At 41.2% G+C, this 16,239-nt stretch overlaps 2 protein-coding genes across 4 annotated transcripts in view; one reads left to right on the top strand and one right to left on the bottom strand.

Moving 5' to 3' along the window:
* ABI1 (abl interactor 1) overlaps nt 1–12,533 on the top strand; it is a 216,405-nt gene extending 203,872 nt beyond the window's left edge. For both annotated transcript variants that reach the window (XM_033931414.1, XM_033931413.1), the window contains one exon: nt 10,394–12,533. In XM_033931414.1, coding sequence (XP_033787305.1) covers nt 10,394–10,569 — 176 coding nt within the window. In that variant the 3' untranslated portion in view covers nt 10,570–12,533. The remainder of the gene's footprint in view (nt 1–10,393) is intronic.
* Nucleotides 11,835–16,239, bottom strand: part of PDSS1 (decaprenyl diphosphate synthase subunit 1) — a 74,813-nt gene continuing 70,408 nt past the window's right edge. For both annotated transcript variants that reach the window (XM_033931415.1, XM_033931416.1), the window contains exon 11: nt 11,835–13,116. In XM_033931415.1, the coding sequence (XP_033787306.1) occupies nt 12,976–13,116 (141 nt within the window). In that variant the 3' untranslated portion in view covers nt 11,835–12,975. The remainder of the gene's footprint in view (nt 13,117–16,239) is intronic.

Below are 16,239 nucleotides of genomic sequence, written 5' to 3'. Positions count from 1 at the left end.
TCATCATGGATGTCCAAATGTTCCGGGTTCTGATGCGTTTTACCAGACCGGCTTCCTCGGAGAATCCACACATGAAAAAAGGTTTTACAGTGAACGTGATCTATAAAAAATAAATAAAGATAAATTGAGTTAGAAATAGGATGTAGAACAGAATATCTCACAACGGTCTCAGCAGCTGTGGAGGTTACCTCACATCCTTCTCAGTTTCACTTCCTCTTTGCGAGGTACGCTACACACTGAAGTACATTTACCTTGTGTTAACTGGAAGTGATGTCACACCTGTCAATGTAGGAACACCCACCATTCAACCTCACGATTGTAAGTAGGGCTGTCACAGTTCACAGGGCAGTTCGCGCGTTTGTGCGGCCCCCAGAAACATTTTTTTCGGCCAATGCGGCCCAGGGAAGCCAAAAGGTTGGACATCCCTGCTTTAGAGGTTGCTGGACATTCAAGCCATAGAACAAGTTCCAGATGAAGATTTGGGCTCTAGTAGATACTCCATATACTTTCTCGTGCCCAAGAAAGGCTCAAGACTGGAGGCCCATCCTAGACCTCAAGTGCCTCACTTTCATATGGAGGCTCTCCAATCGGTCATTGCTTCAGTGCAGTTGGGGAGTTCCTGGCGGTGCTGGACTTGATGGAGGCGTACCTCCACATCCCAATATTTCCAGAACACAGGCGCTTTGGTTTCCATGTCCTGGAGCAGCATTTTCAATTCAAAGCCCTTCCATTCGGCTTGGCTACAGACCCCCGGACCTTCACTAAGATGTGATGATTGTAGTAGCGGCTCACCTCAGTAAACCTGAGTTGGCTAGTCCTACCCATACCTGGACGACTGGCTCATCAGAGCACCATCTCAGGAGGAAGCGGAGAGAGCAGTTCAGACTGTCTTAGCAACACTGCAAGCTCTGGGATAGAGAATGACATGGGGAGCGATCCCCGCGGGGAACCGCGGCGTGGCTGCGGGCTATGGAGACTCCATAGCCAAATCACTGCAGACACGGGGACAAAAGTTTTCACCGCCCGCAAAAACAGTGAAAAGATTTGTCCCCGCAGGCAAATGTATCCCCTTCTACATACCGCGATTTACCGGATCTTCACCGTGTGTTCGGTTCACTTCGGGACAGGTGTCTGATTTTTTTCCGGTGGCCATGCTTGTCGGCCATGTGGTCTCCTCCAACTCGTCTCTCTCTCCACCCAACTTGCACGTTGCCTGACTCCGCCCCCTTCAATATTCTGGCTCCTCATTAGTCAGTTCTTTCCTGCTCAAGAAGGGGACCAATTGCTACTGCTACACATGATATTTAATGGGTTGCAGTAGCGATTGGAAATCGGGATTTCAGAGCTGAGAGGCAAGCCCAGGATTTTTTTTGGAGTCGCTGCCTGGATTGGAGAGGAGTCACTGCTTCAGACTTGGAGGAGCTGAAATTTCATTGAAAACTTCGGCGCTACAAGTAGAGGTAAGGTGCACACATTCCTACTACTTGTCTGCCCAGGGTTGGCGGGGGGGGGGGGGGGGGGGGGGGGGGGAATTATTTGACCGGTTGGAGACGGGAGTCTGGCAGAGCTGGGAGCTGGTTTTTTTTTTTTTTTTTTTATCTGAGTGGGATTCTTTGACCGGTTGGATATGGGAGTCTGGCTGAGCTGGTCCTTTTTTTTTTTTTTTTAATCTGAGTGGATTCTTTGACCGGTTGGAGACAGGAGTCTGGCTGAGCTGGGAGCTGGTTCTTTTTTTTTTTTAATCTGAGTACTAGTGTGCTGTGTCCATTCCCATGGGTTACTGAATCCTATTCCTGAACATGTGCTGCAAGAAAGGAGGAATCCAGCACATGTTCAGTATGTAACCCATGGGAATACGTTAATAAAGATAAGTATATAAAATCATACCTGTTTGAGGCTTTTATGCATGCTGCGGTGACGGTGACGGGGCGGTGAATGGGATGGCAGTGGCGGTGACGGGGCGGTGAAGGGAATGGCGGTGACGGAGCGGTGCAGAGGATGGTGGGCGGTGACGGGGACAGATTTTTTCCCCGTGTCATTCTCTACTCTGGGATAAATTGTCAACCTAAAGAAGAGCCCGCTGCAGTCCATCCAATCCCTGGAGTATCTGGGGGTTTGTTTTGACACAGAGCGTGGCCAACTGTTTCTTCCAGAGGCATGCAGACAAATCTGAGACACAAATTTCAGCTCTCCATTGGCCTAGGATTATCTTGAGATCCTGGACTCAATAGCAGCTATGATAGAAGTGGTTCTTTAGGCGAGAACGTATATGTGCCCCTTCAGCACTCTCTCTTCTCTCACTGGTCTCTGCAGAGGGATCTTCTGCATGTTCAACTGCCCTGGATGATGGAGGCCCGTGCTAGCATGGCCTGGTGGATTCACTCACAGTGTCTGTCTTCTTAATATGCCTCTAACTCTTGCACATGCTGACAATGGATGCCAGCCTTCTGGACTGGATAGCACATTGTGAGGATCACCCAGTGCAGGGGTGATGGATCCCATCACAGCATCCTTGGTCTATCAACAGGCTGAAGCTCCGGGCCATTCACTTGGCGCTGATTCAATTTCAACCCCGGTTGTCTAACAGTGTGATAGCAGTGGTTTATGTCAGCAAGGAAGGAGACACCAGGAGTGTCGGTCTCCTGAAGGAGGTGAAAGCTCTCTTCTGCTGAGTAGAGGGACATCTTCTGGCCTCATTGTGTGTCATGTCACCAGAATACAAAACATGAAGACAGACTTTTTCAGCAGGCAAACTCTGGACCCAGGAGAATGGTCTCTCACCTCAGGTGTTTCAGAGCATCGTTGACTAGTGGGGCGTCCCTACCTTCAACCTCATGGCAACAGTGAGCAACAGGAAAGTGGTGTAATTCTTTATCCACAGATATTAGTGCGGAAGCACAGGGATTGATGCACTGGTTCAGCTATGCTAGATGGAAGAACTGTATGTATTTCCTCCCTGGCCCATGGTGAGAAGAGTGGTCAAGCATCAGGGACAGGTTATTCTGGTGTCCACAGACTGGCCTTGACTCCCCTAGTATGTGGACCTGATGCATCTTCAGCTGTCCCAGGGACGTCTTTCTCAAGGTCCAATCGTTCTGCAAGGATCCGGAGTGCTTTGGTCTCACGGCATGGCTCTTGAGTGCTTGGCTTTGAGCCAGAAGAGTTAACCATATCTGATGGGGTACACTTTTGAAAGCCAAGAAACCTATCACATTCGCGGCATAAATCAAAACATTAGATACCTTTCAACATTGGTAACACAAGGAGCAGCTGGATCCTACCAGGTCTTCAGTACTTGCTTTGCTGTCCTGTCCTTTCTTTAAGAAGTTCTGGATATGGAACTGGCGGTTTCCTCACTGAAAGTCCAAGTGGCTGGAATTTCCTATTTCAGATCCCAGAGTTCCAATGATCTCTTTCTTTGCATTCAGATGTCAGGTACTTCAAGAATGTGCTAAGGCTGCAGCCCCCCACTTCGTCAGCCCTGACGGTCTTGGACTCTGAACATTGTTTTGGTAGGACTAGAGGGCTCCGTTTGAGCTTTAACAGGATGTCACTTTAATGAATTTGACTATCAAGATGGTATTTCTGGTTGCCATCACTTCAGTGAAGTGTGTCTCCGAACTTGGCATTTCACATCAGCCAGGTAGTTCGCCTTCCAGCCCTCGAGCTCTAAGAAGGACAAAATCCTGAAGTTGCTAGATGTCAGGAGAGCTATTTTGTGCTACCTGGAGGCTACAAATGACTTTCGTTTCTTGGACCACCTCTTCATGCTGAGAATCCGGCTAAGAAGGGGAGACTGGCTTCCAAGGCTACTATTTCTAGATGGATCAAGTCAGCTATTTCGTCTTGCTACATTGCCTGCGGTAGGCAGCCTCCCTTCGCGCTTCAAGTGCACTCGATGAAAGGGATTGCCTCTTCCTAGGCTGGCCATGACTATTCCTCTGGATGAGATTTGCTGGGCAGCGACTTGGTCGTCCCTTCACCAAGTTTTATAGGGTGAACATAGCAGCTCAAGGGGATTCCTATTTTAGAGCCTCGGTTTTGCAATCCCACCTGACCATCATTGTCGATGCACTTGCCTGGACCTACTGCTGCTTGCATTCTGCGTCTGACTTTTTTTCCTGGTTATTGTAAATTGGAAGTCACTGTGTATTGCTTGTATATATTACTTGAAGTTTCCCCAGAGTTCCACAGTTTTTTGCTAATAAAATTTGTTTTGTTTGTTTCCTCTCCATTGTGGTGTGGGTGTGAGCTATGTGTTATCCTTACGAGCAGATCTTGGGGGTTCCCCATTCCCCTCCTGTAGGGCTGTTGCCAGACTTGAAACTTAACTGACTGAGGGCAGCAGGGGAGGAGGAGGTACTGAAAACAGTGTTAAGTAACTCCTATTGTCAGACATTAGGGAGGCTAACAAACTGGGTAACGCAGTAATAGTGGGTGATTTCAACTACCCCAATATTAACTGGGTAAATGTATCAGGGCATGCTAGGGAGATAAAATGCCTTGATGAAATCAAGGACTGCTATTATGGAGCAGCTGGTTCATGAACTGACGAGGAGCAGCAATTCTAGATCTAGTTCTTAGTGGAGTACATGAATAGGTGAGGGAGGTAATAAGTTTACATAGGAAATCCAATACAACAATTAACTTTAAAAAAGGATACTATGATAACATGAGGAGAATGGTAAAAAACTTGCAAAGGTCAATAATATACATCAGGCATGGCTATTATTTAAAAATTCCATCCTGGAAGCCCAGACTAGATATATTCCATGTATCAAAAAAGGAGGAAAGAGCAAAAGGCAGCCAGCGTGATTAATGAGTGAGGTGAAGGAAACTATTAGAGCTAAAAGAGACCATTGGATGATCAAGGAGCAAAAGGGGTGCTTGGAGGATAAGGCCATAGCAGAAAGACTGAATAATTTCTTTGCTTCGGTCTTTACAGAAGAAGATGTAAGAGATCTACCTGAACCGGAAATGGTTTTCAAGGGTGATGATGCGGAGGGACTGAAAGAAATCTTGGTGAATCTGGAAGATGTACTAAGCCAAATTGACAAGTTCAAAAGTGATAAATCGCCAGGACTGGATGGTATACATCCCAGTTTACTAAAATTGCTGACCTGCTATTAGTGATCTGTAACCTGTTGCTAAAATCATCTGTAGTACCTGAAGATTGGAGGGTGACCAATGTTACGCTGATTTTTTAAAAAGGGCTCCAGGGGAGATCCGGGAAATTACAGACTGGTAAGCCTCACTTCAGTGCCGGGCAAAATGGTCGAAATGATTATAAAAAATAAAATTGTGGAACACTTAGACAAATATGATTTAATGAGACGGAGTCAGCATGGGTTCAGCTGAGGGAGATCTTGCCTCACAAATTTGCTTGACTTCTTTGAAGGTGTGGATAAAGGTGAGCCAGTTGATATAGGGTATCTAGATTTTCAGAAAGCTTTTAATAAAGTTCCTCATGAGAGGCTCATGAGAAAATTAGAGTCATGGGATAGGTGGCAAAGTTCAGTTGTGGATTAGGAATTAGTTATCGGATAGAAAACAGAGGGTTAAATGGTCATTTTTCTTAATGGAGGAGAGTAAACAGTGGAGTGCCGCAGGGGTCTGTACTGGGACTGGTGCTATTTAACTTATTTATAAATGATCTGGAAATTGGAACGACGAGTGAGGTGATTAAATTTGCAGATGGCACTAAACTGTTCAAAGTTGTTAAAACGCATGTGGATTGTGAAAAATTGCAGTTGGACCTTAGGAAATTGGAAGCCTGTGGCAGATGAAATTTAATGTGGACAAATGCAAAGTGATGCACATTGGGAAGAATAACCTGAATCACAGTTACCGGATGCTAGGGGCCACCTTGGGGGTTAGCGCATAAGAAAAGGATCTGGGTATCATCGAAGAGAATATGATGGAACCTTCTGTCCAATGTGCGGCAGCAGCCACCAAAAAAGCAAACAGGATGATAGGAATTATTAAAAAAGAGATGGTTAACAAGACTAAGAATGTTATAATGCCCCTGCATTGCTCCATGGTGCAACCTCATCTGGAGTATTGCGTTCAATTCTGGTTTCCTTATCTCAAGAAAGATATAGTGGCGCTAGAAAAGGTTCAAAGAAGAGCAACCAAGATAGTAAAGGGGATGGAACTCCTCTCATATGAGGAAAGACTAAAGCGGTTAGGGCTCTTCAGCTTGGAAAAGAGACGGGAAATATGATTGAAATTTACAAAATCCTGAGTGGAATAGAACAGGTACAAGTGGATCAATTTTTCACTTCGAGAATAGTTAAGCTCTGGAATGCGTTGCCAGAGGATGTGGTAAGAGCAGATGGCGTAGCTGGTTTTAAGAAAGGTTTGGACAAGTTCCTGGAGGAAAAGTCCAAAGTCTGTTATTGAGAAAAACATGGGGGAAGCCACTGCTTGCCCTGTATTGATAACATGGAATATTGCTGCACCTTGGGATTTGGCCAGATACTAGTGTGAGAATGGGCTACTGGGCTTGATGGACCATTGGTCTGACCCAGTAAGGCTATTCTTATGTTCTTAATCCTTCAAAAAGTGGAAGAAGGATCTGACTGAAAATAATTGTAAACAACACAAGCAATGTCAATTCAAATGCAAAGTGATAAGGAAGTCAAAGAGAAATCTTGAAAAGAAGATTGTGTTGGAAGCAAACACACACAGTAAAAACCTTTAAGTATATTTAAAGGAAGAAGCCGGGAAGAGAATGGTTGGACTGCTAGATGACCGAAGGATAAAAGGGGCTCTCGGGAAGACAAGGACATAGCAGAGAGATTAAATGAATTCTTTGTCTTGGGCTTCAAGTTTATTTAAAAATTTGATTGTATCTCAATTTGAAAGAGTTCAAAGCGATGTACAATATAAAATAGGGAAGACAGACATTATATAGTTTAGTAAACAATAACAGAAACGATGGAAACTGAGGAAGATGTAGGGGAGATATCGGTGCCAGAAATTGTATTCAATTCTGATGAATCAGAGAAACTCACACAAATCTGTGTAAGAATGGATGATATAATAGGTCAATTTGACAAACTGAACAGTAGCAAATCATGTGAACTGGATGGTATACATCCCAGAGTGCTGATAGAATTGAAAAATGAACTTGCAAAGCTATTGTTAGTAATTTTTCTTTAAAACCCAGTATAGCACTGGAAGACTGGAGGGTGGTGAACATGATGCCTATTTTTAAAAAGAGTTCCAGAGGTGATCTGGGAAATTATAGACCGGTGAGTTGGGGCCGGGCAAAATGGAAGAGACTATTATAAAGAACAAAATGACATAACATATGTAGTTCAAATAAAGGATGGTATTCCTAATATTCAAGTATACTTGAGGATAGTAGTCTCACAATACAAATTTTTTTTCAACCCCCAAGATGTAATTTCTCCCAGACCTCAGCGACACTGCTCACATAAGCTCAAAGCAGTAGAGCTTTATGTATCAAATCATCAATGGTCCAAAATTGTAAACTCCACTTTCTTTGTATTTCATAAATAACATCATAAATAGCTTTCTTCAACTTTAAAAGCTTAATTTCATAACCAGCTTCATAAATAACTTCTTAGAAAACTTCATAAGCTCTGTTTTATACAAAAATCCACTTATCTTTAAAGTTTATTCAACATGATCTGGGAGGTTTAGTCCAACATGTTTCGCCTGTGGCTTTGTCAAGGATCCTCCCCAGAATCGCCCATTGCCAGCCGACTTTGCTGAATACTCTGTCAAAGGATCTTTGACAAAGCCACGGGCAAAACATGTTGGACTAAACCTCCCATATCATGCTGAATAAACTTTAAAGATAAGTGGATTTTTGTATAAAACAGAGCTTAAGAAGTTATTTATGAAGCTGGTTATGAAATTAAGCTTTTAAAGTTGAACAAAGCTATTTATGATATTTATGAAATACAAAGAAAGTGGAATTTACAATTTTGGACCGATGACAATTTGACACATAAAGCTCTACTGCTATGAGCTTATGTGAGTAGAGTAGTGTTGCTGAAATTACATCTTGAGGATTGAAAAGAATTTGTATTTTGATAACATATACATACGTAAGAATGGATTAATGAGAAAAAGCCAACATAGTTTTTAGTCAAGGTAAATCTTGACTCACCAATCTACTGCATTTTTTTGAAGGGGTGAATAACATGTGGATAAAGGTGAACCGGTTGATATTTTGTGTTTGGATTTTCAAAAGGCATTTGACAAAGTACCTCATGAAAGACTAGAGGAAATTAGAAAGTCATGGGATAGGGGGTAAGATCCTTTTATGGATTGAGAACTGGTTGAAAGACAGAAAATAGAGTGAGTTTTTAAATGGTCAATTTTTTCAATGGAGAAGGGTAAATTGTGGGGCTCCCCAGGGGTCTGTGCTGGGACTGCTGCTTTTTAACATATTTATCAATGATCTAGAGATGGGAATAATTAGTGAGCTAATTACATTTACTGATGACACAAAGTTGATAAATCGCAAGGGGATTGTGAAAAATTGCAAGAGGACTTTGAGATACTGGAAGACTGGGCGTCAGAAAAGCAAATGACATTTAATGCGAGCAAGTGCATGTGGGAAAGAGGAACTATAGCTCCGTGATGCTGGGTTCTATGTTAGGAGTCACTGCCCAGGAAAAGGATCTAGGTGTCACTGTTGAGGATACATTGAAACCCTCAGCTCAATGCAGCGGTTGCTAAGAAAGCAAATAGAATGTTAGGAATTATCAGGAAAGGAATGGAAAACAATGATAAAAATGGTATTATGCCCTTGTATTGCTCTATGGTACGGCCACACCTCAAATACTGTGTGCAGTTCTGGTCGCTGCATCTCAAAAAAGATATAGTGGAATTAGAAAAAGTACAAAGAAGGGCAACAAAAATGATAAAAGGAATGGGATGACTTCCCTATGAGGAAAGGCTAAAGCAGCCAGGGCTCTTCAGTTTGAAGAAGAGACAGCTCAGGGGTGATATGATAGAGGTCTATAACATAATGAGTGGAAAGGATAGATGTCAATCGCTTGTTCACTCTTTCTAAAAATACTAGGACTAGGGGACATGCGAATACTAAATAGTAGATTTAAAACAAACCGGAGAAAATATTTCTTCACACAATGTGTAATTAAACTCTGGAATTCTTTGCCAGAGAATGTGGCAAAATCAGTTAGCTTAGCAGAGTTTAAAAAAGGTCTGGATAATTTCCTAAAAGAGAAATCCATAGACCATATTGAGATGGCTTGGGGAAATCCACTGCTACTTGGGATCTAGCTAGGTGCTTGGGACCTGGGTTGGCTACTGTTTGAAACAGGATACTGGGCTTGATGGACCTTTGGTCTGTCTCAGTATGGCAATTCTTATGTTCTTATGCAATAGACCCACAGGAGCAAGACCCTTGGTTCAGCATACCATCTGTATCTAATAGAAAATATATTAATAAGGTAAGAAACACTCTTTATATATTTTTTAAAGTGTCAAATATGAGTCCCTCTTCCTTATATCTCCTTTGGTAGAACATACAGTTGCAGCAAAATCTTGTTCCTGGACTAAAATTCTGAATTTTGAGGAAATGTAATACTCTAGGATCTAATTTCACTGTCATAGATTATATTAAATAATAAATTTAAAACACACCACCTCTGATTGAACTTTAGTTTCAAACTTGTAGAAATTTCTACAGAGTGCCCTCTTTGTTCCCAAGGTACACAGTGAGAAAATTTCAATAAGACTCTAATTTTAGAGATGAAAGAATATTGTATTGCCCCATTCTATAAGCCGCAAAAAATACTGATTTATATTTAAAAACTAAGATAAGTCGCCCCATGTTATAAGCCGCAGAGTTATTTAATTGCATCTATTCAAGCTAATACCTTATGGAGCGAATGTACTGGTACCTTTTTAAAATCCTGGCTCGCTCTGGTCTCTCTCTTGCTGGACTGCTGCCTCCAATCTCGCAGCCAGCGGTGCAGGGCATGAGCGAGCTTTCGCGCTCCAGCCTGGCCCTGCGCCGCTTCCTAAATGGCTGCCGTCAATTCTCACAGGACTCACGAGAACTGACAGCAGCCATTACAGAAGCGGCGCAGGATACTCAGAAGTACAGAGGGAGAAACCGGAGTGAGCCAGGATTTTAAAAAGGTACGGGGAGATGATTTTAAAAGTACATGATTTTAAAGAGTTTTCATGTCTTTAGATAGGCTACCCCATTTAAGCAAACCGCACCCACTTGGCTGGTTTGCAAAATCAATGTAAAAGCCGCGGCCTATCACTGGGGTAGAGTTCCATTAAATCATAAATTGGGATACAAAGTTATATAAAACTGAGATTTGATCTTCTGTGATGTTGTATTTACTTACTGTTGGGTTCTGCTTTCAATCCACAGTTGTTGCAATATATGACTATTCAAAGGACAAGGAGGATGAGCTGTCTTTTATGGAAGGTTCAATCATATACGTTATAAAGAAAAATGATGATGGCTGGTATGAAGGGGTTTCTAACGGAGTGACTGGCCTTTTTCCAGGGAATTATGTTGAAACTATCATGCACTATGCTGATTAATATTAACATTTGATCAGTGAGATGGGACCTTTATTCAATCATACCACTTGAAAAATTGTGATTATTTAATGAAACTTGTAAAAATTAATGTTTCAAATTCTCAAAATGTTATTTTGAGAATTGCTTTTTTAAGGGTATGATTGAATGTATATCCATGAACATAACTTGTATAAATCAGGTCTTATTTTGCAATTAATATCTGGCTGTTTAAGAATGTTGATGACCTGAATTGGCTAATCTGATAGGTTGATATAAGCCTTCAGAATTTAATTACACTTAAAGTGCCAGATATTGTTTGGTGGATTGGGCTCACAATGTGTAGCTTGTCTGTTGGTAATCTTAACTATCTACATTTGGTTATGCTTATGTATTTACTTATGCGTTGTTTTTTTGACCAGCCTACATATTCTGGGGAAATGGGGTATAGTATTTAATGAAATCATGATTCATATTGTGCCATTTACATTTTTCAGTGCCGCATGGAAACTAAGTTAGACTAACACATGAAAATCTGGATGAAGTTTGCTAGTGCTGGTCATATTATCTTTGTTTAAACTATGACTCATTCTTAAACTAGAATATTTGTTTAAAGCATGCATACAAGTTTATGTACTAAAATATATTTTAAAAAAATCCAAAATGCTTCCAAATTGTTGTAATTATTGCCTGGAGTACTCGCACTAAAGTTTATGATAAAGAATTGTTGAGTCTCTAAGGTGTCCATGTGAAACAAAAATGATTGGTCTTAAGATATATGTTGTAATTTGTTCTTGGTTTTTTAATGAGTGAATTTGCATTATGAATTTTTTTCATTCCTAAATACATAAGTGAACCAAAGTTGTTAATTTAGTTTGTTGGTTTTGTGTGGCATAAGAATATGAAATGTTGGCTTAGCAAAATCCTATGACTTTTTATATCATACAAAATTTACTGAAAAGAATCTATTGTAGCCTTATTTGTTAATGTTTTGATGATTAAAAGGGTAAAAATATGCAAGCTAGAAAACTGGAGTTATCTGCTGTGGGTGTATCTGTTTAACAGACTTTACACATTCCCCTTTTTAAAATTCTTAACTTCAAACTACCTTGTGTAAAGAGGTATTAACATTGTGAACAGCATTGTCTATAAAGAGTACATTGTCCATCTCACTGTAAAACTTAAGCTAATCAGAATCTTTCTATTTCAGTTTTTGAAATTGAATATTGTAACACCACTTATAAAGGCTTCTTAAAGCTGACATTTGTGATTTATTTTTTTTAATTACACGATGGACCAGTACAAGGCCCATTCCTGTTTTGCATTATTAGTAATGTGCCAAGCTTAACTAATTTGACAGGGGCCAAAATTAAAAGCAGTAAGTTTATGTAATAGGACCAACATATTTTAATCTAGTGGACTTTTAAGGTGGAGAAGAGATGTTAAGCACATCCTGTAGATACCTTCTTTGGGTAGCATAAATCAGATCTCCTCCTCACACTTATCCACAGTAATGTATTCTGCTTGTCATGTTTTTTTATTACACCTATATCACTTGGAACATCCAAAGGATGAGGATGATGAAGTTAGGTAGACATCTCAATACTGTTATAGATAGACTAAAACTGCAGCCTTGATTTTTTTTTCTAGTATTTTGCAAGAATTTATTTGGGCTTCCTCCACCAACTTATGTTCTGTTATAGATTGGTTTTAAAGTTGAAATTTTGTTAACACAACTGCTAAATATCAAAAAAGCAGTGATGGAGGGGCTTTGTACTGGTAGTATGGGCTTTCTACAGTTTCTGCTTTATAATATATAATTGGGGAAAATTCTACCACCTAAAGTCATTGTATCTAATTTCAAATACTTCATTCTATTTCTTAACGGATTGTCTATTTCTTTTAAAATGGGAAAATTCTTTTAATTTGTATATAACCTGTTAATTAAAATTTATGTACAGTCTTTTATAATAAACCATTCTCCTGTACAAAAACGGTGTAATTTTTAACCAATTTAACTATGCCTCAAGGCTGTTGGAGGAAATGTGATAGCTGAAGAGAGAGGGTACTTTGAATACATTGATTGTATTTATTTTCATATTGGCCTCTGTACATGGATAGATTAACAGTGTAAACAATGTCACCCATAACAGGAATGCCAACACAGCATTAGCAATATAAATCTTGATTTTCTAATTTGGATTTTAACATTTATACTTTGGCTTCCTTCAATTAAAACTTTTCAAAAAATTATAAAATAAAAAAATACAGTACATAACGGCCAGTGACATGTCAATGTCCTTGGATTTAAAACATTACATTTGCTTTGTAATCAGTGTTAGAAGCAAGCCCAGCTTCCTTTTCTGTATAACACTTTAGGCACAGTCTGGTGGGGGAATAGCTGCCAGGAGTGGAAGGAGCTTGCAGTTCTTATTTATTCCGTGTCAGTACACTTTCTGTAAGCTGTATAAGAGCATCTCTCTCAGGAGAAGGATGCAACTTGCTGATCTCAGCTACTGCTTTATGGCAATAACGTTGAGCGAGGTAGGTTGCTTGCTTTACACCATCACTCTGTTAAGGGAGGGAAGAAAACAAAACAGAATAGCATATATAATCCAAAAGATAAATGAGAACTCAGATCAAGCAAACTTATGTGGTGGCATGCAAGTACAAGAACCTTGGTTTGTACTGGAAGAAGAAGCAGAACCCTTCAAATAACAGGTGGGTCACAGTATTGTGTAGACCAGGGGTGTCCAACCTGCAGCCCCGTTAAGTATTTTGTGTGGCTCTGGTTGAGGGTGATGCAGTGTTTTCCTCTGCTGCCCCCAGTTGTTTACCGTCTTGCTGCAGCGTTTGTGTGGCTCCAGAAACATTTTTTTCAGCCAATGTGGCCCAGTGAAGCCACAAGGTTGGACACCCCTGGTCTAGACTCCAGGTGCTGCAACTGAGTTTAGACCATATGTATATGCCCCTTTACTGTACAAATAAAGGGCATGTATTGCAAATCATTACTAATAGGCTGTTCCTTGGTATATATGAACACTATTTCACACAACAACTAAACAAACAAATGGGGGAAATTTTCAATACCCCATCTAGGTGGACATCAAGAACATAACAAAAACAAAACCCAGGGCTACACAAATGGATCTATATGCCAGTTGGGTTTTCAAGATATCCCTACTGAATATGGATGAGAGCTTTCCATATAAAGGAGGTAACAGGCATGCAAATCTCTCATGCATATTCAGTATGGATTGCCTGTGGCCCTAATATAAGCTATGCTGCCTCAGAGCAAAGTACACAGAGGCATGCCAGGAAAACATGATTCAATTTCTAACAGCTCATTTCAAGAGCTAAAGGGTGTTTAGATCAGTGTTTCTGAACTTGGTCCTGTACTAGAGGTCTGCATGGGAACGGGGATCCCCCTCTAGCCAATGGGACTCCCACGGGGACAGAAGGCGTTGGAAGCAGGGTTCATCCATGGACACGTTAACCTTAGTAAGAGAGAAAACAAAAAAAAGGTTCCACCAAAGAGATTCCACAAGGAAAACAGCAGCGCAAACACAAAAGAAACTGTGGAATTGATCATCCTGTCAAAAGAAATTGCTGCTTTTTATGGGGATGGGTGGGGACAGGCGGGGATTTCTGTCCCCTCACAACTCTCTATCCTGTACACCCTTGCCAGTCAGGTTTTCAGGATATCCACAATAAATCGGCATACACTACCTTCATTATATGCAAATACATTAAAACCTGACTGGCAAGGGAGTACTCCAGGCCTGAGTTGACAAACACTGATCTAGATTACTAACTTTGTAATGAACTACACTAAACCTCCAACTTCCACTATTATTTATTTAATTCATATTATATCCTATCCTCCCCAAAGAGCTCAGAACGGGGGCTACAAGGTAACTTACATAACTGAAAAATGAGATATAGAAAATTAAGGCAGTATTAGTCACCTTGATCACTCTGTGTGACAGAAGATGCTACTGAATAATTTTTTAAAAAAGTTCCATGAAATGTAGTTTTATTTAAAAAATGTATAGTTTAAATATATTCCAAAAAAAGAGATTAGGGCCCAGATGCACTAAAGCAGGGCTGGCCACACTTTTTTGGCTTGCGAGCTACTTTTAAAATGACCAAGTCAAAATGATCTACCAACAATAAAATTATAAAAAACAGAGAAAATGTTAATTTATATTTGGGATTTTTTTCAAAGAGATCAAGGCAGATGACTTTAAAATATGCAATGTCACCTCGGTAACTATAGACAAATATACCCCCTCCCTTTTTACTAAATTGTGATAGCAGTTTTTAGCGCAGGGAGCTGCGTTGAATGCCCCGCACTGCTCTTGACGCTCATAGGCTCCCTGCACTAAAATCCGCTACTGAAGTTTAGTAAAAAGGGGCCATAGTGCAAAATATAGACAGCATATATAAATTCTCAAAACGGACACATTTTGATCACTAAATTGAAAATAAATCATTTTTCCTACCTTTGTTGTATGATGATTTCATGAGTCTGGTTGCACTTTCTTCTTCTAACTATCCAACTTTTCTTCCTCTCTCATGACCTGTACACTGCCACACTCCATTCTCTCCAAGCCGCCACCACCGCAGAGTTCTCCCTGCTCCTCGACGCTGTAATAGGACAGCAGCCTTCCTCCGTGACGTCAGAATTGACATTGGGGGGAGGGAGGAAGGCTGGTGTGCCTGGCGCTTCTGCAGTCTGGCCTGTTACAGCATCAGGGAACGGGGAGAACGCAAAGGCAACACAAGTATCGTGGAGCCCGGGATGGGCTCCGCGATCGACCTTTTGGGCACCCCTGCATTAAAGCCAGTAATCATTGCTAAACCTGTTTTGACAGCTTTAGCGACAATTGCATTTGAAGATATGATGCAGAAAATGGCTCACCGCCTAGTTTTCTGCACAATCACTCATTCTTTGATCCAGCCATATAAAAAAAGCACCCCCTCCAGCTGCAAAAACAGCAGGGAAGCACAGTGCCTCCACTGTCGAGGCCCACTGATCCAAAATGGCGGGCCTTCCCTCCTTGGTGCATCATGTGATGTAGGTGGAGGGGTCCAATACTCTGGCTCAGATGCTTAAGGCCCCTCCCTATGCATTACATGATGCAGGGGGAGGGCAACTTTTTTTCCCTTTGGGGCAAATATGATGCAGGTGTAACCCACAGCATCTGTACCCATAAAGAAAAAAGGTTTGTTGCCCCCAAACAGCTGAGTGGTAGGGGGATTCCCCCGTCAACTCTCACAGTGATCAATCGCACAGGAGAGTTGGGAATTACGACAAACCTCTGCGCGAATCATTTGCATGCTAATTTTTTAATGCACAAATAGCTCTTTTTGAATCGGCCAAAAATCGGATCAGAGCAGACTCGCACAGTCTTGCTCTTAGTGCATCTGGGCCTAGGTTCTTGCCTTGCTAATATCTTTTCTAGTAGATAGGTGTGTCTTTCTGGACAAGCGAGTGGGTAATATCCCAGTGCTTGCGTGCTGTGCCGAAGGAATCCACTCCACTTTTTGAATCTCTCCTTTACCAGAGGGCTCTGCTGTCCCTTTGTTTGTCCCAAAGCAGGCAATAGGCCCATAGAGGAAGACATGTGAAGGAGGAGTAGCTGTGAAAGCAAAGCAATGTGGAACTTCTATGACCAACTGGTCCCCGAG

This window comes from Geotrypetes seraphini, chromosome 2 (assembly GCF_902459505.1).
Source record: "Geotrypetes seraphini chromosome 2, aGeoSer1.1, whole genome shotgun sequence".
Classification (NCBI taxonomy): domain Eukaryota; kingdom Metazoa; phylum Chordata; class Amphibia; order Gymnophiona; family Dermophiidae; genus Geotrypetes; species Geotrypetes seraphini.
The sequence above is the reverse complement of the archived record's forward strand: the minus strand, read 5'-3'. Positions and strand labels throughout refer to the sequence as shown.